At 57.7% G+C, this 24,972-nt stretch overlaps 1 protein-coding gene across 8 annotated transcripts; it reads left to right on the top strand.

The window, feature by feature from the left end:
- The first annotated feature begins 599 nt into the window (after positions 1-599).
- Positions 600-24,916, top strand: VILL (villin like). Of its 8 annotated transcripts, XM_059939181.1 has the most exons (22): positions 600-1,027; positions 2,182-2,279; positions 3,018-3,138; positions 10,910-10,976; positions 11,144-11,218; positions 11,561-11,757; positions 13,030-13,138; positions 14,407-14,517; positions 14,821-15,020; positions 15,404-15,482; positions 15,586-15,684; positions 16,396-16,534; positions 16,752-16,852; positions 18,804-18,941; positions 19,047-19,205; positions 19,739-19,918; positions 20,495-20,640; positions 21,633-21,777; positions 23,544-23,729; positions 23,897-23,968; positions 24,160-24,396; positions 24,650-24,916. In XM_059939181.1, the coding sequence occupies exons 4-22, from the start codon at positions 10,911-10,913 to the stop codon at positions 24,761-24,763; spliced, it is 2,553 nt and encodes an 850-aa protein (XP_059795164.1). In that variant the 5' UTR covers positions 600-1,027; positions 2,182-2,279; positions 3,018-3,138; position 10,910; the 3' UTR covers positions 24,764-24,916. The 8 variants fall into 8 exon arrangements, with proteins under 8 accessions (XP_059795164.1, XP_059795163.1, XP_059795165.1 ...); XM_059939180.1 differs by lacking the exons at positions 2,182-2,279; positions 3,018-3,138; XM_059939182.1 differs by lacking the exons at positions 600-1,027; positions 2,182-2,279; positions 3,018-3,138 and adding an exon at positions 3,317-3,375.
- The last annotated feature ends 56 nt before the right edge of the window (positions 24,917-24,972 follow it).

Below are 24,972 nucleotides of genomic sequence, written 5' to 3' on the forward strand. Positions count from 1 at the left end.
TTGCAGCATTTGAACTTGTATAAAAAGGAAATCTGTATAAGTCTATAACCTGGCAACATTTTAAGACCCTGTATATTAAAGATGGCTTTCTCATAAAATCCAGAACCACACAGCCCTATGGTCAAACACTCGTGACGTTTGTGCCTCTGCTTTTAAAGGTGCTGTGATGGACAGTTGGCATGCCAGGGTTCGAGAAGAGTGGATGGTTTGAAGTGCTTGCATATACCTGTGCAAAATCAACTGGCTGCCTCTGTTCCTATTTTACTGTAAATTTGATGGTGTCTGTTCCTGTTCCATTCTCCAGGGAGCTTCTCTATAGACAAACACACACCCCCCCCACCAAGTGGTGGAGATGCTGGTGTCTGGGTAGTCATGGATTTCTGTTGGACATTTGAATGTGTAAACAATCCAGCATCACTGGGGAAATACTACATGTAGAATGTGCACGTTTCCAGGGGCGAGCATTGTCAGTCAAGAGATTTGCAATGATTTCCTTCCTGCCAAAAATAAATACATGAAACTGCGCTCTCTTGTGGGTGGACTGCTTCTTAGCACCTCTCCTCACTCTGTTCTCTGTTCTCTCCCAGCTGCACAGCCTCACACCGGCACCTTGGGTCTCCCGGTGCCCCAGCTTCTGAAGAGCAGGGACCAATGGGAGCAGGATCTCAGGAGCCATGGACCTTGACTCCAAGGGGAGCTAGGAAACCACTCTGCCCAGTGTTAGGACCCTGGCTTCATCTCCCCAGACAGAAGCGGTCTGGCTCACCATCCCCCAAGGATTCCAGCCCTACCAACAGGCTTCCAAGTGCAGCCTGAGGAAACCACAGCCCCCACCCCAGCCCCTCAGAGCCACAGGCATTGCGTGTGGTACCTAAACCCATAGCCCTCGCATACGCTGGCTGAGGTGCTGTGGTTATCAGATGAAGCATGGCAAAGGACCAGGAAGAGAGTAAGGATATCCAAAACAGTTTTCTCGCACTGGGACATCCAGAAACATTGCCCTCAGCCCAGCCCTCTGTATGAGAAGGTAAGGGGCTGCAAGTTCCCCGCCCTGCCCCTCTGCTAGGAAGTCCCAGCAGAGCCTTGGGCACAGCCTCACCACTCTAAGGACTGTCTCTTCATAATGATACCTAATCCAGATAACGAGAAACACCAGGGTCAACAAGCTCAGCAGATGGGTCTTATCCCCATTTTGTGGATGAGAAAATGGAGGCCAGTGAGACAGTCCTCTGCAGTCTATTCTGTCTGTCTTAGGGATACAGGGTTCTGCCAGGCATGTATATTCATCCCAAAGAACACAGGGCACAGTGTTATATCAGGCCAGGAAACCTAATATTTACCCAGAGACACACCCCAACCCCCCCCCCCCCAGTTAGTCTGTGCCATGCCCCTAGGTGCCCTCTCCACAGTAGAGCACCTGGCCAGCCACAGCGGTCACCCCAGCTTCCTCCCTGGTTCTGGATTCCTAGGCTGTGTCCCTCTCTGTCCCTCTGTCTCTCCTTCGCTCAGCTCCCTAGCCCTCTCCCTCCCCTTGCCTTCTCTGGCATTGCCCCCAGGCCCCACCTTTGCATACAAGCAAAAAAATGGTTGAGAACTGTCACTGCCACTGAAGCTGGGTTTAAATGGTCTGGGGTGGACTTGAGGATCTGTATTTTTAAGGGCCCTCAGGTTTCTAATGGGCAGCCAGAACTGAGAATCACTGGGTTAGGAGAGGGTGCTGTAAGGGAGGTGTGGGGTGGGAAACCTAGAGCCCGCATAGCCTCCTCCTGAAGGCCTGAGGGTCCAGTGTGTTCTCCTTGGAGATCAGGCTAGTGGCCATGCCAGTTGGTGAATGTGGGCCGTGAGCAACCTGTTGATTCACAGGCAGCCCTGGCACAGGAAATGTGTGCCACGCCAGCATCCCAGGTTACACAGACTGTGCCGCTTATCCATAAACTCAGCAGACTGTCTTCCCAGGTGGGCTTTCCCCAGCCACTCCTCCCCACCCTCCCCAGCCTCCTAACCAGGTCCTGGAATACAGAGGTGATAGGTGCTCAAACAAGAAAACATCAGGAGGTGAACTCTTAGTATGCCAGGTCCCAAGCAAGTGACCTCTTGATGACCTGTTCCCTTCCCACCTATTCAGAGGACCGGTGCCAGCCCAGGTTTCTAAGGGTTGGCATCATATTTTTACGTGCCCAGATGATTCAAAGGTGCAACCAGGGCTGAGAACCCCCACTCTGACTGGCTATGGAAGAAAAGAAAGTCCCCCAAAACTCTTCCAGGCCTGACACCTCCAGGTATGGCAGAGGAGCTATGGGCAGCGCTTAGGGGGAATGGCATATATTGCTTTACCTGAAAGATGTTATGTATTCATTGCAAAAAATTCAGGAAACTCAGAAAAGTACACAGAAAACACCATATGGACATTGGGAGTCTTTCCCAAGGCAGGGGTGAGGAGGGAGTCCCAATAAGAGCCCCAGATGCCTGACAGCTCCCTGCTTTTACAGTGAGGTGGGGAGCAGAGTAGCTACCCCCACTTCACATTGGAGCAGTGGATCGCACAAGCCACCGGGAACACCTCACCTGGCGGGAGGAGGGGGTAGGGAGGGTACCGTCCTGGCCCCAGCTGTGTCTAATTGGGGTGGGTGCACGGGGGCTGCGCAGGGCCACGCATTCCCCGCCAAGGAGACGCAAGGCAACGGCACCTTCTCGTTCGCAGAGACCTAGGGCTGTTCTCTGGGCCGTCCTCGGCCTCGGGCACTCCGCACGGCTCCTAAGAGTGGTGGCCCCCGCAGGCACAGGACAGGCTCCATCTCCTCGGGCCCTGGCCGTTCCCATGGCGCCCTCGGGGGAGTCGCTCTCGGACCGTGCGCGCCCTGGTGACCGTGTCACTGCTCCTCCGCGGCCTGCAGCCAGCTGGGGGGCGGGAGGGGACCCACGCGGGCCCAAGGCCGCTCTCCTCAAGGGCGTAGGACCGGACGTTTCCAGGCCGTGGGATCCAGGACACTAGTCAGGCAGCCCCTTCCCCGGCCCAGGTCCTGTCCGCGCTCCGGAGGGGCGCACCCCCGGCCACCTGGGACCCGGTCTCCACGAGAGGCAACAGGACTCGGATGAGACCTGGGACACCAGGACGCCGAGGTGGGAACCAGAGCGCAGGTAACGTGGGGGCGGGGCCTGGAGGGGCGGGGCCTGAGGCGGGGCTGGCATCCAGCGCCTGCCCCGCCCACTCCAGGCTCTCCGACGCCTTTGTCAACACCGATGCCGAGGGGGCTGGGCCTTCGGAGATAAGCCGGTGGGAGGGTGGGGGGCGGGGAGGAACAGAGTAGCGCTGAGAACCCTGGGAACTGCGGGGCGAGGGTGGAGGCGGGTCGCGGCGTCCCGGGGCAGGAAGAGGTCAGTGGTACGAGGGGGTCATGGCCAGGGCGGTGCTGGATGAGGCAAGCCAGGCTCAGTCCCCTTCTGACTCCAAGCCCGGATCCGTGGGAGGGTGGCCGAACCGGAGGAGGGGTTGACAGAGCTCCATTCTTGCTCCGGAGGATGAAGGGAGAGGCCGGGTACCCTCTCGTCCTTGTAGCATACTGGCTGCCTGTGATCACTGCTCTGGGCCTCAGTTTCCTCTCTCTGTGCCAAGGGCCTGATCCCATGGAGCTTGTCCACACCAGACACAAAACAATGCTGCTCATCTGGACCCCAGGCCAGGCCCTGGGCCCACTGCCACCGCTCCGGGCCTTGGGTCACAGATTACAGGGTGGGGAGGTTCTGGAGTAGGGCAGTTATGAGAGACTTCCTAGAGACCCAGAGAAGTCTAAGGGGAGGGGCCTTGGAGAGGTCCTTGTGCGCCGCCCCCCCCCCCCCCGACTAAGCTGCTGAGGCTGCATTGTGCCAGGTGGGGTGTCCTGCCCACAACGAGGGCAGAGGGAGGTGCCATTTTGGTTGAGTCCAGAATGTGGAAAGTGAGCCATGGGAAGATGTAGGGGAGAGGCTTCCAGGCAAAGGAAACAACAAGTGCAAAGGTCCAGAGACTAGAATGAGGTCGGCGTCTTAAGAGACGCAAGAATCCTGTAGCTGGAATGAAGTGAGAACTGGGGACAGTGATAGGAGATGCAGCCAGAGGGATAGGCAACTGGGGATTTGATTTTAGGGAAGCCTCTGGAAAGTTTGAAGCAGGGGAGTGGCATGGTCTGATTTATGGTTGAAAGATCCCTCTGGCTACGGCGGGAGGATGGATGTAGGGACCAGGGAGACCGAGAGAGGAGCTCGTGCTGCCAGCTGGTGTGAGAGGCTGCTTCCCAGAGCAGGGCAGGAGTTGTGAGAGGGCTGTCCAGGCTCAGGGGCCCAGATGAACCAGCCTCTGGCCAGTCTGCTGGGTGTGAGGGAAGAATAGGAACCGAGGATGGCTCCCAGGTTTGGGGCCTGAGCAACTGGATGTTCCTGCCATTTCCGGAGGCTGTGAGGAGGTAGATCTGAGAGAGGCCTGACGTGGATGTCAAGCGTAGGGGCAGACGTGCCAGGAGAGATGGGACCAGATAAAGGAGATAGATGGAGGCTGGGGGAGTTCGGGAGGGGTGGGAGTCAGGATCAGAAGAGAGCGTTTCCATGGTGTTTACAGCCTGGGGACTGGAACTTGGGAAAAAAATAGAAAGGAGACGGGCGAAGGAGTGAAGGCTTGTGCCTGCTGACATTTAAAGGCCCCAAAGGAGGCGGCCAGTGCCGTGGGAAGAAAACTTGGGCTGGGGGAGGTTTCAAAAGGAAGGGTTGGTCAGCGGAGTCCCTGGTTGGTGGAGGGGAAAGGTAAGGTGAAGACAAGGAGCCAAGCCCCAGCTTTTGGGCTCTGGGGACTAGGAAAGGGCCATTTCCAGGGAATGAAGAACAAAGACCAGCCAGGGTGGACTGAGAGAGAAACTGAGATGAGGTGGGGAGAAGTGACTGCATGAGATTTCGCTGGGCCCCAGACAAAAGGAGTCGGGAAACGGGTGTGCACAGGCAGAGAGGTGGAGCCAAACGCAGGCACCTCACAGGCCACACGCACAGTCACAAAAAGGAACAGAGGCTCAAAAAGGCATTCTCCCACACACAGGTCAGACACACAGACACACACAGGGATTGGCCAAGTGCCTTGTGACACGGGCCTCCCTTCACGCACAGGGACCCAGTAACTCTATCTGTTAAACACAGTCACACACCGGCAGTAGGTCCTCCTGGGCACAGCTGGACCCAGATTTCCTGGAGTCCCCCCACCCTGTGACAGAGAGCAGTGGGGGTGAGGACTGGACATGGGGAAAGGGTCTTGGGACCAATGGCAGCTTTTTTTTTTTTTTTAAGGAATTTTTTAAAAATTAATTAATTTATTCATTTATTTTTGGCTGCGTTGGGTCTTCGTTGCTGTGCACAGGCTTTCTCTAGTTGCGGTGAGCAGGGGCTACTCTTCGTTGCAGTGCGCGGGCTTCTCATTGCGGTGGCTTCTCTTGTTGCGGAGCACGGGCTCTAGGCGCGTGGGCTTCAGTAGTTGTGGCGCACGGGCTTAGTTGCTCCGCAGCATGTAGGATCTTCCTGGACCAGGGATCGAACCCGTGTCCCCTGCATTGCAGACGGATTCTGAACCACTGCGCCACCAGGGTAGCCCCGGATGGCAGCTTTTAGCAGTGTTCCCACACTGGAAGGGGCATCCACACCGGCTGCACCGTGGCTGGGACTGAGGCCTGTGGTCTAAGTTAAGGATGGCTGTGCCCCTGGAGGTTCTGGAAGGCTCTGTTTTCCAGCTCTTCCCCCACCCCACAATCAGGAAGGAAAGGAGAGGGCAGCCTAGGCGTGGAAGCGGCGTGTTCCCTGCAAGGGCTGGACTGGCCTCTCCCACGATGGTATCAGGGCTCCCTGGGGAGGGCTGTGCCGGGCAGCGAGCCCGAATTGGGGTGGGGAGGGCAGCAGAGATGCAAGAGAGAGCCCTGGCCACCTTCCCCCACCTTCTGAAGTGATCTGGGTCTCGCAGAGCCAGACTGCCGACCTCCCGAACCAGCCTTGGTGCTGCTTCCTCCTAAAGTTTGCTGGGGTGGCCTGGCCTTCTGGAGGTCAGGGATCAGGGACTCTCAGAAGGGAAGTCACAGTGGATTCCACACCCCACATCTTGGTGCAGCCCAGGCCTCCATCCCCCGCTCTCTCTGGCCACCGGTACCCAGGAGGTGAGGCCTGGCAGTCCAGCCAGGGGAAGGGGTTGGCTCTCAGAGAGCTGGGTCAATATTTGTTGACTGACTAACTGATTGACTAAGTGTGAATGTCCCAGCCCGACAAGTGCTGGGGCGTGTCCTGCTGGGCGGGAACAGGGATTCAGTTACAGTGTTGGGGAGGGCAATGGGCAGAGCCTGGCCCTGAGCCAGGCCCAGCACTGCCCACAGGCAGGGTGAAGGAGCGAGCAGTCTCCAGCAGGTAGGCCGGGCAAGGAGGGGACTGGGGGTGGGGGGGGGGGGCAGGGTGGGGAGGGCTGCCCCAAATCGGGTGTACCACATGGGGTCACTGGGCTCGGGGCTGCCGAGGGGCCGGCAGAACTGGGAAGGCAGCGAGCAGCCCAGCAGGTGAGAACACTGGTGGAGGCAGGGAGGCTGCGACCAAAGCGACCCTCAGAGGCAAGAAAGTGTCAGATTTTCTATGGGGCGGGGGCATGTCTGTCTCCCAGAGTCCATACACCTGGGGCCGGGGCCCTGTCCGTACCTCCCACTCCAGCAGGCAGCGCCCCCCGCCCCCTTCCTGGAAGTCCGGCAAAGTGACCTCAGGGTCCGCCCCTTCGCAGGATCCTCAGGAGGCGGAAGTTACACACCTAGGGGAGAAAAAGGGGCACCAGAGGAGGGAGGAGGCTCTGGGTAGAGGGAGGGGCGGGGGGTGTGGAAGGAGGGGGCCCCCGAGGGAGAGACAGGGGCCCCTGGGTGGGAGGGGAACCCAGGGAAGGGAAAAAGAGGCCAGGGGAGAGAGGGTGCATTGGGGAAGGAAAGGGGTGTGAGAGGGCGGCTCCAGGGGAAAGAAGGGGGCATCTGGAGGACGAAGGGAGCACAGAAAGGGTGGAGGGGCATCAGGAGAGAAGGGGGCACTGGGGAGGGAGGATGCATGGGGGGAGGAAAAGGGCACCCAGAAAAGGAGGCGGCACCGGGACAGAAGGGCACGTCAGAGGAGGAGCTGGACATCTGGGAGAGGAAGGGGGCCACGGCTGGAGGGAGTGAGCCCCCAGGGAAGAGGAGGGGGCTTCCGGTAGGAGGAGAGGATACCTGGTAGAGGGTCTCCACTCGGGGTGGGTGATGGAAGGGGAAGAGGGGACACCCTCGGGTGGGAAAGCCTGGTGGGTCAGAAGGGGCACTCTGGGGAGGGAAGGGCCCCCACCCTTTGAGCATCCCTTCTCCGTCCCCCCAGAATCCAGTTGGAAGACAGGTTACATGGGATGAGGCCTCAGGCCCTGGGAGCCTGAGAGTTTGGCTCCGCAGGCTGGCACGGGATATGCGGGCACCCTCCAAGCTCCCTGGGGATGATGCTGTCCCCACCCCGTGAAACCAGCCCAGTCCCAACTTCCTGGCCACAGGCTGACTTCCCTGCCCCACAGGGAGCCCTGGGGACCCCTGTGCTGAGCCAAGCAGTCTTCCTGTCACTCTGTCACTATTTCACAGTTACAGCTCCTAGTCTGTACCTCTGGTCACTGCCTGCCTGTGCCCTGGTGGTTGTCACTAATCACTGCTTCTGCCCGTCACCGCCGAATGTCACTACCCCTGTCACTTGATGTCATCACATGTTTCCTGTTGCTTGAGACCACCGTTACATGGTCACCGTGTCTGCCTGTCACTCATGTCACTGTCACAGCAACAGGCCATCACTGCAACAGCAGTTCTGGGTGCAGTTAGAGCACATGGTGACTCCCTTCTCTGTCCGCTTTCACTCCTGCAGTCATGGGCTGAGGACCTGCCAGGTGTCAGGCAGCAAGAGCCGGCAGTAAACAGGAGGACAAGCCCCTGGCCCCGGAATCCTCTGCTCTAGTGAGGGAGGCCAGGCCATCAGCACACAGGGTCTCCAGTATGGGTTCAGGGGGGCAGCTCTAGCCCCGGCAGGACCCCCCTCTGCCCACCCTGTTCTGGGCAGCTCCCTCTCCCACCCCACCTCACCCCACATCCATGGCCATCTTGGCCCTCTTTGAGAGGGCTGGGTGTTTCCCACTGTGAGCTCACCAGGGCCTGGGCCTGGCCTGGACAAAGGCGTAAGGAAGCTGGGCCACTCGGTGCCACCTGTCACGCTATGCCTCTGATTCTGTAACTCTGTATCTCCCCTCCCACTTCATTTCCCCGATCATGCAGGGTCAAGGGTGTTCCTCCTGCTGATACAGCACGGCTAGAGTGGAGTGGAGAGGGGAGGGGAGAGGAGTGAACACCACACCAGGGCCACTAGGAGTGAGAAATTCAGAAAGAAGGGACTTCTGGGTCTATTAGGCAAAGCAGCAGCAAGAAGGAAAAGTTGCAGCTGGCAGGATTTAGGTTACACGTCGAAAGAATTTCCACGGATGAAGGAATGACCAAACCTCACGCAGAGGTTTCTGAAGGAGGGGTGCAGGGAAGCCCGGGGTCGTTGAGAGTCACCTGCCAACATGTAACAAAATCCAGAGCCCCCTTCTTCCCCAGATCCCTCTCATTCCACGCTTCTCTCTCATGGCACACTCAGAACCACGGAGCACGGCAAAGTTGCTGTTTGCAGAGCCAGTGGCTGTTTGCAGTCTGTGTGTATTAAGTGTTCAGCTCTGTTTCAAGAATTTGAGAATGTTTTGGTCTGATCTATGCAAACTGCTCATGTTAGCTAAGCCTGTCACTTGCTGCAGAGTCTGTCACCTTCAGAGACAGTCCGTGTGTGCAGTCTGTCCTGGGTTTGCGGAACATTTGTCTTATCTGCAGAGCTTCTTTCTGTCCTGAGCCTGTTTTGAGAGTGTCTTTTTTCAGAACCTGGGTCTTTTTAAACAGTCTGTCCCTCTTTTCTCATGGATCAGATATGCTTTTATTGCAGAAGCGGCCCTGAACGCAAGCCTATCCCTGTCTCCCGAGCTTGTCCTGCGGCCTTGGCTGAGACATCTCTTTCTGCCTAAAGACACTGTCCCTGTCTATAAAGCATTGTCTGTTTATAGTTCCTGGCCCTGTCAGCAGAACCTGTTTCCTCTGCAGGGAGTATCTCTGTCTCTAGACTCTGTCCCTGTTCACAGTCTTTTCCTATTTCAGAGCCTGTTCTGTCTGCAGAACCTGAGCCCTATTTGTACAGTCTGTGACATTTTTCAGAGCCTTTGCCTATTTGCACAGCCTGTCTGAACTTCCCTGGATCGAAACTCTTGTCTGCTTGCAGGCTCTACTCCTACGAAGAGTTTTTCACCGCCACGGGTCACTGGGTCTGGGAGCACCCCTGTCTTTCAACAGAGCACATCCCTGTTGGCAGAGCCCATGCCTGTCTGCACAGTCTACTCCTAATTCCATGTGTACTTGTTAACAGAACCTGTCCCTATTCATGGAGCCTTTATCTGTCTCTAGAACTCATCCTTTTCTAAAGCCTGTCCCTGTTTGCTGAACCTGGGCTCTCTACAGAACCCAGCCCCGTTTTAAGATCTTGCCCATGTCTGGGGCATCTGTGCTGGAACATGGAGCTGATTTCCTGGCCGGCTCCTTTCAGCAAATCCTGCCCTCTCTGAAGACACTGTCACTGTTAACAGAGGCTGTCTGTTTGCAGAGCCTGTGTGGGCTTACAAAACCTATCCCAGTCTGCCAAGTCTCTGTCTATACAGGCTTTGTCTGCAGAGCCTGTGTCTTTTTGCAGAGCCCGGATTGCTCTGCAGAGCTCACGATTGCTTGCCCAGTCTGTTCCGATCTCCTTGTTTGCAGGATTTGAGGCTGTTTCCCAAGGCTGTCCCTGCATGCAGAGCCTGACCATGCCTAGAGAGCTTTTGCCTGCTTCAGAGCCTGCCTCTGTCTGGCAAGCACTTCTCTGACTGGTGATGCTGTGTCTCTTTGCAGAGCCTTGCCTATCTATGTGCCTGTTCATATCTGCAGAGCCTGTCCCTTCTGCAAAGAGTCCCTGTCTTAAGGGTTTGTCCCCATCCACATTTGCAAAGCCTTTCCCAGTTCTGCAAAGCTCCTCCATACCTGCAGAACCCGGGACTGTCTGTAGAGCCTTTCTCAGCGTTCATAACCTTTGCCTGTTTGCCCAGCTTGTCTGAATTTCCCTGGGTCCAGTCTGTGTCTCTTCACGTAGGTCATCCTTACAAAGGTGGTCCCTGTCAACAGAATTCATCTTCGTCAGGAGAACCTGTGCCTGTTGCATCCCTTTCTTGGGTCTGAGGAAGCTGTCCCTTTTCTCTGCAGGTGCTGTGTCTCTTTGCATGGCTATCTCCTAACTGTCTGAAAGACCTACGCCTATTTGCCTTGTGTGCAGAGCCTGTCTTGTCTACAGGACTCTGTCTCCCTTCAAGAGCCCTGCCCCTGTTTGCAGAGTCTGTCCCTGCCTACAGCACCTGTTGTGACTAGCAGAGCCCTCGCCTGGCTGCAAGCCTATCACTGTCTACAGTGACTGTCCCTGGCTGCAGATCCTGTCTGTATGCACAGCCTGTTTCAAGCTCCCTGTCTGTTTGCAGAGGTTGTCCATGGACTCAAAGCCTATCATTGTCCACAGAGCTCAGCCCTGTTTCAAGAGCACAAGCACAGACGACAAGGCAGGTCCCTGTTGCAAAGCCTCTGTGCCGACGTCTGCAGTACCCATCCTGGTGTGCTGGCCCTTTTGTTTACACAGCCCTCCTCATGAGAGGCTCAGGCTATGATGAAGGGTCTTTGGAGAGCTGTGCGTGGGGAGAGCTCTTGCTTAGAGCCCGGAGTACAGGCGGCCAGGGCCTGAGGACTCTGGCTCCTGTTCCCTCCCTCACTCTTTCCTGATCTAGGATGGACACCAACGGGGGCCTCCCAGCCATCGGGAGCCACAGGGACCTCCACATATGGATCACTGAGGTGAGCTGCACGACCAGACACAAGAGCTGGTGGTAAAGACAGTGTGCAGGTCTCTGAGACCAGGCTTCTCCCGCCCCCCACTCAGAGCTCCCTCTCCCTCCCCCGCAGGGTCATGGCTGGGGGGAACGGGGTCTCCCAGGTTGTCACTAGGCGCCCTCCTCTCCCAGAACCTGAAGATGGTGCCGGTCCCCGAGCGGGCTTATGGGAACTTCTTTGAGGAGCACTGCTATATCGTCCTGCACGTGAGCACTTCAGGAGTCTGGGGGGCGGTGGTGGTGGTGGTGGGGGCTGGCCCTTTGGGGGTTCCATGGTGCAGACTAAGCTCCGCCCTGGGAAAAGGCAGTCTGGGAGCCCAAGAATCGCATCCCATACGGAGGCTGCTGCCTTTGAGGCCTCTTCACCCTTCCCTCCCCGGTCTCCGTCTCCTGTCGGTGGAAGCACCTGACCAGTCTCCCCACAGCCCTTCGTACATCCTCCACCTCGGTCTCCATCTCCGCCCCAGCCCTCGGGCCCCACCCCACTCCTGGGACCTCAGCCCCTCACCACACACACAGACGCAAACACCTGGGCCCTCGGTCCCCCAGAGCCTGAAGGCCACGTCGGGGGCGCCCAAAGACCTGCACTACTGGGTCGGGAAGGAGGCGGGTGTGGAGGCGCAGGGTACGGCGGGCTCCTTCGTGCAGCACCTACAGGAGACGCTGGGTGGCGCCACCGTGCAGCACCGCGAGGCGCAGGGCCACGAATCCGCCTGCTTTCGCAGCTACTTCCGCCCTGGAATCATGTGAGTGAGGCGGGCAGCGGGCTGGGAGGGGCAGGAGCCGTGGGGTGGCTGGCGGCCTGGGGCAACTGTCTCCCTCATCACAGTGTGTGGGGTGGTTTTTCTGAGGGGGGCGGGTGACAACTTATTGACATACAAATCATACCATACAACCCACCCATTTAAAGCATACAATTCAGTGATTTTTAGTGTATTCACAGACTTGTGGGATCCATCGCTATAATTTTAGAACGTTTTCATCCCCCCAGAAGAAGCCCCGTACCCTTTAGCATCACTCCCCATTTCCCCCAATACTCCCTTGCCCCAGTCTGTATAGATTTCCCTCTTCTGGACATTTTACTTAAATAGAATTATACACCACCATTTATGGATATACCACATTTTAATTATGTATTCAACACTTAATGGACATTTGGGTTGTTTCCACTTTTTAGCTGTTATGGGTAATACTGTTGTTAACATTTGTATACAAGTTTTGGGTGGTTTTTCCCCACAGTTTTATTGAGATATAACTGACACACAGCACTGTATAAGTTTAAGGTGTACACCATAATGGTTTGACTTGCATATGTTGTGAGATGATTACTGCAGTAAGTTTACTCACCATCCAGTATTGTATACAAGTTTTTGTGTGGACATATGTTTTTCATTTCTCTTGGGTGTATACACAGGAGTGGATCCCAGTGTTGTTTTTGAGTTTGCTTTTCTGTTACTATGCCCAATAGAAATATGTCTTTTGCTGTAAATTGCTTCAAATATTTATTTAATTAACAATTACAATATATTAGGTCGAACCATAGGAAATTGCCAGTATTTGATCATTTCTGTTGAACCTGATATGTGTAAATAGTATATACATAAATGCATGCACACATGTATACATGCACATGCAGAAAACACGCCACCCCATGTATGTCCACCTACAGATGGGCACCCACATACATCGGTGAGTATTCATGTCCACCTACACACATATACGCGGTTGCGTGAATTCCATGCACGCACATCTGTACTCACACGGATAAACAGATACACGTTATACCCCACATGCATACATGTATATACACATTCATGTGTCCACGTATCTACACATGGATAAACACATGCACATTACTGCCCCCATATGCTTGTACACACGTGTTCATATCTACTTGCACACACGTATTAAACAGGCACGTGTGTGTCCCCACATGCGTGCATGCAGGTGCGCACATCTGCACTCACCCCTGCGCATGGCAGCATACGGTCTCACGTGGGACCCCATGCTCTCCTCAGCTACCGGAAGGGAGGCCTGGCCTCTGCCCTCAAGCACGTGGAGACCAACGTGTACAACATCCAGCGGCTGCTGCACATCAGAGCGGGGAAGCACGTGTCAGCCAGCGAGGTGAGAGCTGCCAGGGATGCCACCTGACCTTGGACTCAGCTGGACTGCGTGTCCTGAAGTGTAGGGAAGTGTGGAGCGTGGTGGGGACAGTGGGGGGAACGCGGGAGGTCAGCATTCCCCGATGGCCCATCCTGATGAGGAGAGAGAAGGCAGAGCCAGGCTTCCAGCCCCACCCCTCCCACAGCTCCTTTGACCCTCTGTTTCCTCATCTGTCCCATGGACACACTGAGAACTAAGGAGGTGAGGCAGACAAGATGATGCACCTGGCTGGCCCTGGTAAGCAGCACAGTGGGAAGTAGCATGATTTGGGCAGGTGCACAGCCCCACATTCTCATACACATCATAATTGTCACCCATAGACACACCCAGTGTCTCCACTGTTAGCCCTAATGCCACTCGGTCCATAGAGTGCCCTTGTGCAAATTAGACCTGAGTGCCCCTTACTTCCGTCTGTCAGGATATTGATGGAAAATACTGATCTTGTGAGAACAAGACGGTTTTCTGCCATCAGTGTAATGAACAGTCAGGAGTTTGATGCCTGCGATGTGAATGGTGACACTGAGTTGTGTACATTACTGCCTGCATGGTATGTGGCAGCTCTGTGACTCACAGACAATCCCACCGAGGCTCATGCAGTGTCACCCACAGATTTAGTGATCATACATCCCCGGTCATGCAGCGCCACCATGCAGCCCCAGGTTTTGCCTGTTAGCCTGACATAATCATTCAGAGCTCCCACTTTTACTCTCCAAAGCATTGGGATGATAATTGCCCTTTTCCACAGATAACACACTGTCCCCCACACAGGCACACATGCACTGTCAGCCAGGAGCTCATACACTTCTTCACATTTGATGTTCACCTACACACACATCTACACGTGTGGATAAACTGATACTTGCGCCCCACTTGCATCCATGTGTCTGTGTATGCATGTACTGCTGTAGACTTGCACTGAGTGAGAAGTGTCGCACTTGGTCACGGACACCCTGTGAAATGCAGCATAACCTACGCTTACACATGCCCAGAGATGCACCCAGCCACGTCCACAGTGACGCTCAAGTTCTCACATGCTTACATGGATGTGTGCCTGCACACCATCAGAGTGGTGTCACACTCACACATACACCCAGTTGCACACAGCTTCATGCACATAAGTGACACACCTGAGCTATGCGCACGTGGGCAAGGACAGGCTGCAGTGCCCCTCCACCTGGGTGCGGGTGGTATGACACACTGTCTCCCTCCCTGACGCCTGGCTCTGGCAGGTGGAGCTCTCCTGGCACAGCTTTAATAAGAGTGACATCTTCCTGCTAGACCTGGGCAAGATGATGATCCAGTGGAATGGGCCCAAAACCAGCACTGCTGAGAAGGCGCGGGTCAGTGTCTGCCCCGGGAACTAAGGGGTGCAGTGCTCGGGGAGAGGGGTGGTCCTCCAGGTGCCCGTCCTCCAGCTACCCCAATAGGTGGGCTTCGCTCTCGCCTAAGAAGCTGAGAAGCACCTACAAACTGAGTCCAGATCCTGAACTGGTGTTACCCCTGGATGCCAGGATAAGGGGATACCTCCCCTGGCCCCCAGCCTCTGGGAGCTGAGCAGTGACAGGAGGATTCTGGGCTGGACTGTCTGAGAGGTGAGGGGGGGCATTCTGGGGATGCTCTGACTGCCAGGTCCTGTCCCGCAGGGCCTGGCCCTGACCCACAGCCTCCAGAACAGGGAGCGTGGTGGCCGTGCACAGATTGGCGTGGTGGATGATGAGGCTGAAGCCACTGACCTCATGCAGATCATGGAAGCTGTGCTGGGCTGCAGAGTGGGCAACCTGCACACCGCCATGCCCAGCAAGAGTACTGACCAACTGCAAAAGGCCAATGTCCGCCTCTACCAGTGAGCAGGCTTTGGGAGCGGGCAGGGTGGGTGGAATAGCCCAGGCGTGCATGCCCGTCGTTACTGCAATAACACGGTGTCTCTAGGAAGCCCTCTAGAAAAGGTTCATGGGTTTCTGGGGCAGGCCATGTGGGACCTTAGACCCAGCCTGTGCTCTTGCATGGCTGCCTTTCTGAGAACGCATTGTACAGACAGGGCGACTGAGGCCCTGAGAGGGCCAGGGAGCTGCCTAAGTCTTCACAGCAAGGCTGCAGTCAGGACCTCAACCTGGGCCCCCAGCCCCCAAACCTTCTGCCTCTGGAGGTGCGAGGGGCAGTGGTAGCTGGAGTGGAGCCAGGCCCGGGAGGAGCTGAGCTGCCCGCATCTGGATGCCTGTCCCCTAGTGTCTACGAGAAGGGCAAGGATGTGGTGATCCAGGAGTTGGCGACCTGCCCACTGGCCCAAGACCTACTGCAGAAGGAGGTGAGGCACGCCTGGCCCCAGCCATCCCATCCATCTCCCCACCCGCTCCACAAGCCCAACCCAGTCTGGACCACCTACTGACCAGCCCCACTTTTGCTCCCAGGACTGCTGCATCCTGGACCAGGGTGGTTTCAAGATCTACGTGTGGCAGGGACGCATGACTAGCCTCCAGGAGAAAAAGGCTGCCTTCAGCAGGGCTCTGGTGAGGCTATGGGGCCCTGTCTTAGAGGGACATAGCGCTGCCCTGGTTCCTGGGTAGGGAGGAAACCGCCCTACCCTGCAACCTAAGCTGGGAGACATCCATGTCCTGGGGTCTAAAGAGAGAGGTAGTCCTGCCCTGGGACCAGGAGGGGGATACATCCTGACCTGGGAGCCCTGTCTGATGGAGGAGGACATAACCCTGCCCTGGGGTCTAAGCCTGAAGACCCACCGCCCTGTCTGAGGGCGGAGACACAGCTCTGCCCAACGGTCTGAGGGGGAACACAGGGCCCCTCTCTGGGGTACTGCGGGCTGTGGCCTGCCTTGGGGGCCCTGACGGGGGGCAAGACCAGATAGCATCCAAGAAACCATGTGTAAAAGGGGGATGTGGGGGACCCGCCTTGAGGTCTGAGGATTCTCCAAGCACTGGGTGCTCCCTCCTTTTCCAGGAGGGGAGGCAGGGCTCTGCCTGGGGTCTGACGGGTGGTCATAGCTGGCCCTTCCCGAGGCCCGGACGAACGGGACCCTACCTGTCCTCAGGGACCTCGGAGAAGTCGGTAGTGCCGGAGCCAGCTCCTTAAGCCAGTCATGAGCTCAGTTAATTAACGCTGCTCAGCGCACTGTTTGGCCCCGCAGCGTGAGCGGCGGGTCCTGCGGGTGGGGCGGGGCTGTGGGCCCTTGGGCCACACGCTTGACAGAGCCCCACCCCGCCCAGGGCTTCATCCAGGCCAAGGGCTACCCGAGCTACACCAATGTGGAGGTGGTGGACCAAGGCGCCGAGTCGGCCGCGTTCAAGCAGCTCTTCCGATCGTGGCCTGGGGAGCAGCGCAAGAACAAGCACCTCCGCGGAATGGGTGAGGGGGCGTGGCCGGACGGCGGAGCGGAGCTCCGAGCCGCGGCTTCCTGAGCGATGGGCGGGGCGGGGCGGGGCGGGGCCTGGGCGGGGCCCAGAATCTACACGGGAAGGGTGAGGGGGCGTGGCCGGAGGGAGCTTCTTGCGTGATTGGCTGGGCGAGGCGAAGTCTGGGACAGGGCAAACGTCGCCAGTGACACCCTCTGTCCCACCCTCAGGTAAATTACTTCAGGTGAAACTGGACGTGGGCAAGCTGCACAGCCATCCTGAGCTGGCGGCCCAGCTCAGGATGGTGGACGACGGCTCTGGGAAGGTGGAGGTGAGGGGCACTGGCTTGGCTGGGGGAAGATGGGCGCACAGGTGTAGGCTTTGTCTTCAGGAACCTTATGGCTGCTAAAGTGACCCAGGTACGCCCAGGTGCACATCTACACACAATCAGGGACACACGGGGCATGGGTACGTATACACGCACCCTCCGCCCTGCCAGCTCATACGCATCACGCGTACAGTCACACGCAGCCACGGCCACTGGCTCGGTAACACTCATGGCACCCAGCACGGTAACATTCGGACAATTAATTGTGCCCTTTTGTCATATGTATGACACATACATATTATAATATAGACACACATACTCACACCTTGTGATTGCACTTATTCAAACAATTGCAAACATGTAAGCATACAAACTCTACATCACACATGATCACAGCCCCACACGCCCAACACAAAGTCACACCCTGTCAGCCAGCCGTCTGGTCTCAGACCAATGTTCTGGGAGATGCAGAGGTTGGGGGCTCCTTCCAGGCTCTGTACAGGGCAGGGTTGTATCTTGACTAATTGGGTCACCCCCAGGCAGGACCCTTAATTCCTTCAGGGCTCAGTTTTGTATATGTAAGATGGGGCTAAAGCTGTGGTCCCACCTGGCCCCGAGGCTGGTGTGTGGGTGCTGAGAGCTTGTGGGAACAGGACAGCTGGGCCTGTGTGAGGCGCGCTAGTTCTCAAGGTAGGCCGAGGTCAGAGAAAATACTGTTTCTCCAAGGTGCCCTCTGACGTTTGCCCTACTATGGATGGACAGTGGCAGTGAGTGGGGAGAGACTGAGATAGGAGAGGACGGGGGGGGGGCGGTTGGAGGGGGAGGAGGGAGAGGAGGGAGAGAGGATGACAGGTTGGGGGGACAGGGAGAGACAAAGAAGAAGAGACTGAGAATGAGAGAGAGAGGGCGGAGGAGACCGAATAGAGGGAGGAGGGGATGGGATGCAGAGCAGGGAGGGGTGAGGGCACAGGGAGAGGAGAAAGGGGGTCAGGGAGAGATGGGGTACCCAGGGAGAGACAGAGGGGCAGCCAGAGAGAGAGAGAACAGGAGAAACAGGAAAGCGGAGAGAAGGGCAAGGGAGGAAGGAAGGAGGGGTCTGCAGCCCAGGCCCCAAGCACAAAGGCAGGGAGGGGACGCCCCCCGCAGCAGGCTCGGGGACAGGCAGCCAGAGGGGGCGCCCGAGCCAGGAGGCCTGGCTGCCAGGTGAGTGCTGCTCCTGGAGGCGAGTGGCTGCAGCCAGCCTCTTCTGCAGAAGCAGGATTCTCGGTGCTCTGGTCTCTTCCAGAGACTGCTGTCAGGCTCTGTGTGGCCACGGGATGCCCAGATGTTGTTTCTTGCCATGTCGAGGTGAGCGCTGTTACCCCCACTTCACAGGTGGGAAAAACTGAAGCTCAGAAAGGTCTCACTGCCATCGTGGGTGACCGGGATTCAGCCAGGGTTTGCCTGGCTCCAGGGCCCATGCTCGGCTACCCACAGGAACAGGACATCACATTAAGTGTGACGAAGTGTTTCCCTTTCAGTCTTTGAACAGGGTTTGCTTTTTTAAGTGACACTTGAAAAAAGGAAATTTTTCCAAGAGCTCCAAGGCCTTGCTTCTGCCCAGCTTCTGCTGCCCTGGCCTGAGCAGAGAGCAGCTGTGCAGGGCCGTGGCTGGTGGGGTCAGGCTGGGGTGGCATCTGGCAGCCTGGGCAGCCTCTGGAGTCCTCACCACTTGTTTGTCCCAGGCACCACACACCAACTCAGAGTCCTGGCTGAGAACAGGCTGGCACAAATGTGGCTCCCAGGGGTCCCTGGCGGAAGCACAGAGTATAGGGTGGGCACAGAGCTCGAGGGGAGCCCGTTTGCACAGATGAGGCATGCCCCCAGCTGCAGAGAGCTTCCTGGCTGGACACAGGGTGGGTGGGCTAGTTCAGGTGGAGGCACCACCCCTGCCTGTTGGTCCCCTGTTCCCCAGGTGTGGTACATCCAGGACTCATGCAGGCAGCCCGTGGACCCCACGCATCACGGACAGTTGTGCGCAGGCAACTGCTACCTTGTCCTCTACACATACCAGAAGATGGGCCTCGTCCAGTACATCCTGTACCTGTGGCAGGTGCGCCGGCCTGAGCAGGGTGGCGGGCACCCTCAAGCCCCAGAGCTGAGGAGCTGAGAGTGGGGTCTGGGAGTTGTGCCAGGCCCTCACCACCCCTGCCCGCAGGGCCTCCAGGCCGCCGCACACGAGATCAAGGCCCTGAAGGGCAACGCCGAGGAGCTGGACCTCCAGTACCATGGAGCCCTGGTGCAGGAGCACGTGACCATGGGCAGCGAGCCCCCGCACTTCCTCACCATTTTCCAGGGCCAGCTGGTGATCTTCCAGGTAGGGCCCGCCTTGCTGCTGTGGCCGCAGCCTCTCCACTCCTCCATGCGCCCATGGCCCTTACACGCATGTGCTAAGCACCGTCTCTGCAGGTCAGGGGCCCAGCGGTAGCCCCTTGGCTTCCTGGTGCTTGTCCGAGGCCCAGGAGCTCCAAGGGTGACCCCTGCCTGAGTTTCTTCCCCCATCCCCAGAGGCAGCCACAGAACAGACGCACAAGTGCGGAAGCAGAACGGAAAGGGAGCCGGGGCCTTACCTGGGGTCACACCCAGGCAAAGCTGCTCCCCACTTTCCGTCTTCAAGGCCTGGGGGATCCATGCTCTGACCCCTCGGAGATTGGGTGAGGGGTCTGTTTAGAAAGGGCGTGGTTCCCTATTCTAGACCGATGGGATCCTCACGCTCCACACTCAGAGGGTAGAAAACAGAGGTGGCTTCCAGAGAGGGGGCCCTGGGTGCCGAGGCAGTTTGGCCCCCACTGGGAGAGGAAGGCGGCCCCAAGAGCCCTTGCCTCAGCCTGAGGCCCAGCCCTCTCGTAGGGGAGCGCTGGGCACAATGGGAAGGGGCAGCCAGCGTCCGCCACAAGGCTCTTCCACGTACGAGGCACCGACAGCTACAACACCTGGACCCTGGAGGTACCAGCCCGTGCCTCAGCCCTCAACTCCAACGACATCTTCCTGCTGGCCACAGCCGGCCTCTGCTACCTCTGGTTTGGGAAGGTACCCCAGCAATGACCACTTGACTTACTCCTGGGGCAGCGGTGCCAGGCCAGGGAAGGGTCCACTCCGCAGCGGAGGCTGACTTCAAGTCAAGCCTCAGGCCGGAGGGAGGTGGGGGAGAGGCCACAGTGTCCCTTCTGGGACCTGGGGGAAGTTATGGGTGGACCTGGGCATCCACGGGTCAGAGCCAGGCCAGGCCCAGGCTGCCTCCCCTCCTTCCTGCCTCGTGCCGAGACCATGTCCCTTCCCAAGTCTCTTGGGAAAAGGAGGCCTAGTTCAGATTGCCAGGGTTTTCTCTGATCTTCAGCATAAACCATGAATGATCTCCAAGCCTGGAGGTCCCCATCCTGTGCTCTGGACCTGGAGAGGTTCCCGGTCCCTGTGACCTTGATCAGCTGAGGAGACAGAGGAAGGAGGGGGAGGAAGGGAGACACTCTTTCACGTGTGCCCCGCCACGAGCCCAGGGCTCCTGGGACTCAGGCGCGGCTCCGCACAGGCTCCTGTTAGTGGGGGATGTGGCGCAGGAGGTGAAGGCCCCTCCCTGTGCAGGGCGTGACCCAGCTCTTTGCCTGCCAGGGCTGCAGCGGTGACCAGCGTGAGATGGCACGGACAGCGGTCACCGTCATCTCCAGGAAGGACAAGGAAATGGTGCTGGAGGGTCAGGAGCCTCCCCACTTCTGGGAGGCCCTGGGGGGCCGGGCGCCCTACCCCAGGAGCAAGAGGTGACAAGACTGGGAGGAGGGTGCTCTCCTGACCCAGAGGAGGAAACTGAGGGCCCAGAGGGTGGGTGACTGATTAAGGGTCACACAGGGAGGTGGAGAGGCCAGACTAGAGCTGAGAACTCGTGGCTCCCCAGCCCAGGGGCTCCCAGGAGCACAGCCCACCCTTCCCTCCTCCCTAATTTGGAGCAGGAAGATGCTGGGGACAGCAGGGCGGTGGCGCCCTCTGCTGGCCGAATGTGCTCCCTGCACGGTCCCCGTCCTGGACCGTCCTATTGGCAGAGGGCCAGAGGGCAAAGTGCATTCCCCCACCGCACAATCCCCACGGGTGGTGTCCCCGGAGCGTGTGTGGAGTGTGCAAGAATAGTGTGTGGGGGGTGTGTAAATGGATAAGGGTGTGTATGGGAAGGAAGGGCAGAGTGAGGCCTCAAAGGGAACTGGGAGCGGAGAACCTACCGCTCTTTATGTCTTTGCGGCCCGGCTATGCGCTGTGCTCCCCCCAAGTCTCCTGAGCTCCTAAGTGCTGCTGTCGCCCTCTCTCAGCCTGGCTTCCGTCCTCCCACCTTGGGCCTGAGGCCTGGCTCCTGGGCTCCCGGTCATGGGTGGGGCCAGTGGCTCCTCCCTCCCAGGGCGGCAGGGCTCCAGCTCGGCCCTCCCTCCGCACTCAACCAGCCACCCCCTCCTTCCCCGTGCTCCTTCCCCGGGAAATTCATGGGGCAGCTTGCACCCCGGCTGCCTGTGGGAAGACAGACTACCTAACCTGCTTTCCCCACTGACACGAGGACACGGAGGCCCAGAGAAGGGCAGGCGTTTGGGAGTGGATCCTGAGATGGGTGGAACTCAGAGGGGAGCGGGTGCCTCCTGCTCCAGGAGGCATGGTGTCCCAGCCCCTGGGGGGCGGTAGAGGGGTGCTGTGCTGGGGGCTGGCTTGGCCCAGGCTGGTCAGAAGCCCAGGTCTCTCTGCGCCCCTCATGGCCTTGTGCCATGCTGGCCAGGCTCCCCGAGGATGTGTCCGACTTCCAGCCACGACTGTTTGAGTGCTCCATCCAGACGGGCCCCCTGGTCCTCACGGAAGTGGTGTTCTTTAGCCAAGAGGACCTGGACAAGTATGATGTCATGTTACTGGACACCTGGGAGGAGGTGCGGCAGCCTGGGTGCCTGGCTGGGGTGTGAATGGGGGGGTGTCTGCACCTGCGTAACTGGGTGTGAGTGTGTGTGACTTTGTGTTTCTAGCCATGTGACTGCATATAAGGCTGCGGGTGTGTGACTGTCTACGACACTGTAACACTGAGTGACTGGGCAATTGTGTGACTGTGGATAAGACATCAGGGACGACTCTGTGACCCAGGGAGCCTGTGGGAGACTGTGGCTGTGTGTCTGGGACTCATGTGTGGTTGTGACCGGTTGTGTAGTTGGGTGTAACTCCGTGTGCTTTATAAGGGCGTGTATGAGTCCATGCAACTGAGTGCCCATGGCTGACATGTCAGTGCTGAGTGGGTGGCCGTAAAGTGACCATGTGTGTGTGTGTGCACGTGCGTGTGCATGTGCATGATGCCTCTGTGTGACTGCATTTGATCTCTAGTTTATTTATTTCCTCTCTGGTCTTTATTATTTCCTTCCTTCTGCTGACTTTAGATTTTGTTTGTTCTTTTTCTAATTCTTTTAGGTGGTAGGTTAGGTTGCTTATTTTGAGATTTTTCTTGTTTTTTTGAGGAAGGCCTGTATCGCTATGAACTTCCCTCTTAGGACTGCTTTGGCTGCATCCAATAAATTTTGTATGGTTGTGTTTTCATTGTCATTTATCTGTGTGCCTGCATTTGCCTGTGTGTGTGCAGCTGTGTGTAATGGCTGTGTGGTCAAGGAACTGGCTATAAGTGACCAGACCATGTATAACTGGTGACACTGTGAGAGAGAGACAATGTAACTGGCTGCAGGTGTGAGTGCCTGAGTGACTGAGTTCATGTGACCGTGTAATCATGTTTCTGTGTGGCTGGATGTGATGGTGTTTCAGGCTACTTGTGTTTTCAGGCTGTGTGATCCATTGTAACTGTGCTTAGGTGCAACTATGCGTGAGTACGGGTGACAGTGTACGGCTGTGATTTGCCATCTGGCTGAGTGGTGATGGACAGTTGTGTCTGTGTATCTGTGGTCATGTGTGTGTATATGTGTGTGTATCTACATCACTGTGCCTGGGACTCTGTGTGACTGTGGCAAGGAGGCCTTTGGGCTCGCATCCCACTCAGAGCGCAGCCAAAGCCCCTCCCCCAGCCCTGTGACCAGTGGCCCTGACTCTCCCCCTCGCTCGCTCTGCTCCAGCCACCATGGCTTCCTGGCTGCTCCCTGAACATGCCAGCGTGCTCAGGGCCTTTGTACTGGTTGTTGTTTCCTCTACTCAGAACACTTTCCCCCCAGACATACATGTGACTTGCTCCCCCACCTCCCTCAGATCTTGACTCCAGTGTCATCTTCTCAGTAAGGCTCTCCCTGACTCTAATTTAAAATGACAGTATCCACCCCACCACCACCCCACTTCTCTTCTTTCCCTGCTTTATTTTTCTCCATCTGATATACTACATATTTTACTTATTTTTGTGTCTCCCCCAGCAAAATGAAAGCTCTACAAGAGCAGGGATTTCGTCTCTTTCTTTCTCATGGTTGAGTCCCCCGTGCCTAGAACATTGCCTGGCACACAGTCGGTGCTCAGTAAATATGTGTGGGTTGATTGCACACATGCATGCCTGAGACCTCCTGGCACATTTACGGGTGTGTGGGTGTGCAGTCAGCCTGCTGGGTGGGTCTGGTTGGCTGGAATGTGTGCATCGGGTTCTGAGACCACATGATGGGCAGGGCTGGGAGGGAAGTGGTCAGCTCCACCCGCCCAAGGCCAGCCCCCCTCTGTGGCCCAGATCTTCCTGTGGCTGGGGGCAGCTGCGAGTGAGTGGAAGCAGGAGGCCGTGGCCTGGGGCCGGGAGTACCTGAAGACCCACCCAGCAGGGAGGAGCCTGGCCACGCCTATCTTGCTAGTCAAGCAGGGCCACGAGCCTCCCACCTTCACTGGATGGTTCCACATGTGGGACCCCTACAAATGGACCGTGAGTGAGGCCTGAACCCCCCATCCCCTCCCTAATCCTGGGAGAGGGGCCTGCCCTGGCAGACGGGGGGGGAGCCATTGCCCTGCCCAGGGACCTCCAGTGTGTGGGGGGAATCTGGTCCCATTGGTGCCCCTCCATCCGGCCCCCACCCTGATTCTTGTCCCCAGAACAATCAGTCTTATGAGGAGGTAGTGGAGGGCGGCCTGGGAGCAGTATCTGCCATCTCAGAGATAACAGCAGTGAGTATCGGGGCCTCCCAGGGGTCTGGGCTCGGCTGGCACGGCCAGAGGGCAGGATGAGCAGGGAAGGAGCCAGGCGCCAGTGGAGGGCCGGGGTGGCAGTTGGGGGCAGGAGGGCTGGTGGGCTCAGTGTGGCCTCCCATGGGAGCCCATCCCCCAGCTTCCCCAGCCTGAGTCCCCTCTCCTGACAGGAGGTCAACAACTTCCGGCTGTCCAGATGGCCAAGCAATGGCAGGGCAGGCCCGTTGGCCCTGTCGGCCCTCAAGGGCTCCAAGGACAGCTCCGAGAACGAGCTGGAGCTGGGCCCCAAGGCGGGCAGCGGCAGCAGCAGCCCCGGATCCGTGGCCAGCGGGAGCCTGCCCCGAGAACAGCTGAGGCACCAGGCTGTTGAGGACCTGCCGGAGGGTGTGGACCCGGCCCACAAGGAGGTGGATGCCTGAGACCCCCGCCCTGCCACTCACCGCCCCAGCACTAATGCATATAAAGCTGAGCTGCCGGCGCCCAGGGCATGACCCACCGATGGTGGGCAATGGGCAGGCTGCCCGAGGAGATGTGTGTTGCAGATAGGGTGATGGGCAGAGAGATGTGGGAGAGGATGACACCTCTGGGTGAGTGGGACAGGGTTCTGGGCTCAGCTGACACCCTTCCTCTGCACCCACTCCCTCCTCTCCCCCACCCCAGTCCTATCTCTCAGACTCTGATTTCCAAGAGATCTTTGGGAAGTCCAAGGAGGAGTTCTACAGCATGGCCAAGTGGAGGCAGCAGCAGGAGAAGAAGCAGCTCGGCTTCTTCTGAACCCCGGCCCTGCCGGCTCCATCTACGTGGCCAAGATGCCTGCCTGCAGGCATCTCCCCGACACATATATGAGCCCCCCGGGGAGGCCCTCCTGGCGCACCCTGCTTGGAGACTCCTGGGTCACTAAAATAAAAGCCTGTGGCCTTCACAAGGTATGGTGAGTGGGCTCTCAGGTCTGGGTCACTCAGCAGGTCCGCCTCTGGGGAGAG

This window comes from Balaenoptera ricei, chromosome 11 (genome assembly GCF_028023285.1).
Source record: "Balaenoptera ricei isolate mBalRic1 chromosome 11, mBalRic1.hap2, whole genome shotgun sequence".
Lineage (NCBI taxonomy): Eukaryota > Metazoa > Chordata > Mammalia > Artiodactyla > Balaenopteridae > Balaenoptera > Balaenoptera ricei.

Bases quoted from the DNA above. Each gene is read 5' to 3' on its own strand.
- VILL (XM_059939178.1), top strand. From the start codon at position 6,251: ATGTCCCAGCCCGACAAGTGCTGGGGCGTGTCCTGCTGGGCGGGAACA. The intron at 14,518-14,820 runs GTCAGTGTCTGC...CCTGTCCCGCAG, and splicing joins GCACTGCTGAGAAGGCGCGG to GGCCTGGCCCTGACCCACAG. The intron at 16,853-18,803 runs GTGAGGGGCACT...CCTGTTCCCCAG, and splicing joins ACGGCTCTGGGAAGGTGGAG to GTGTGGTACATCCAGGACTC.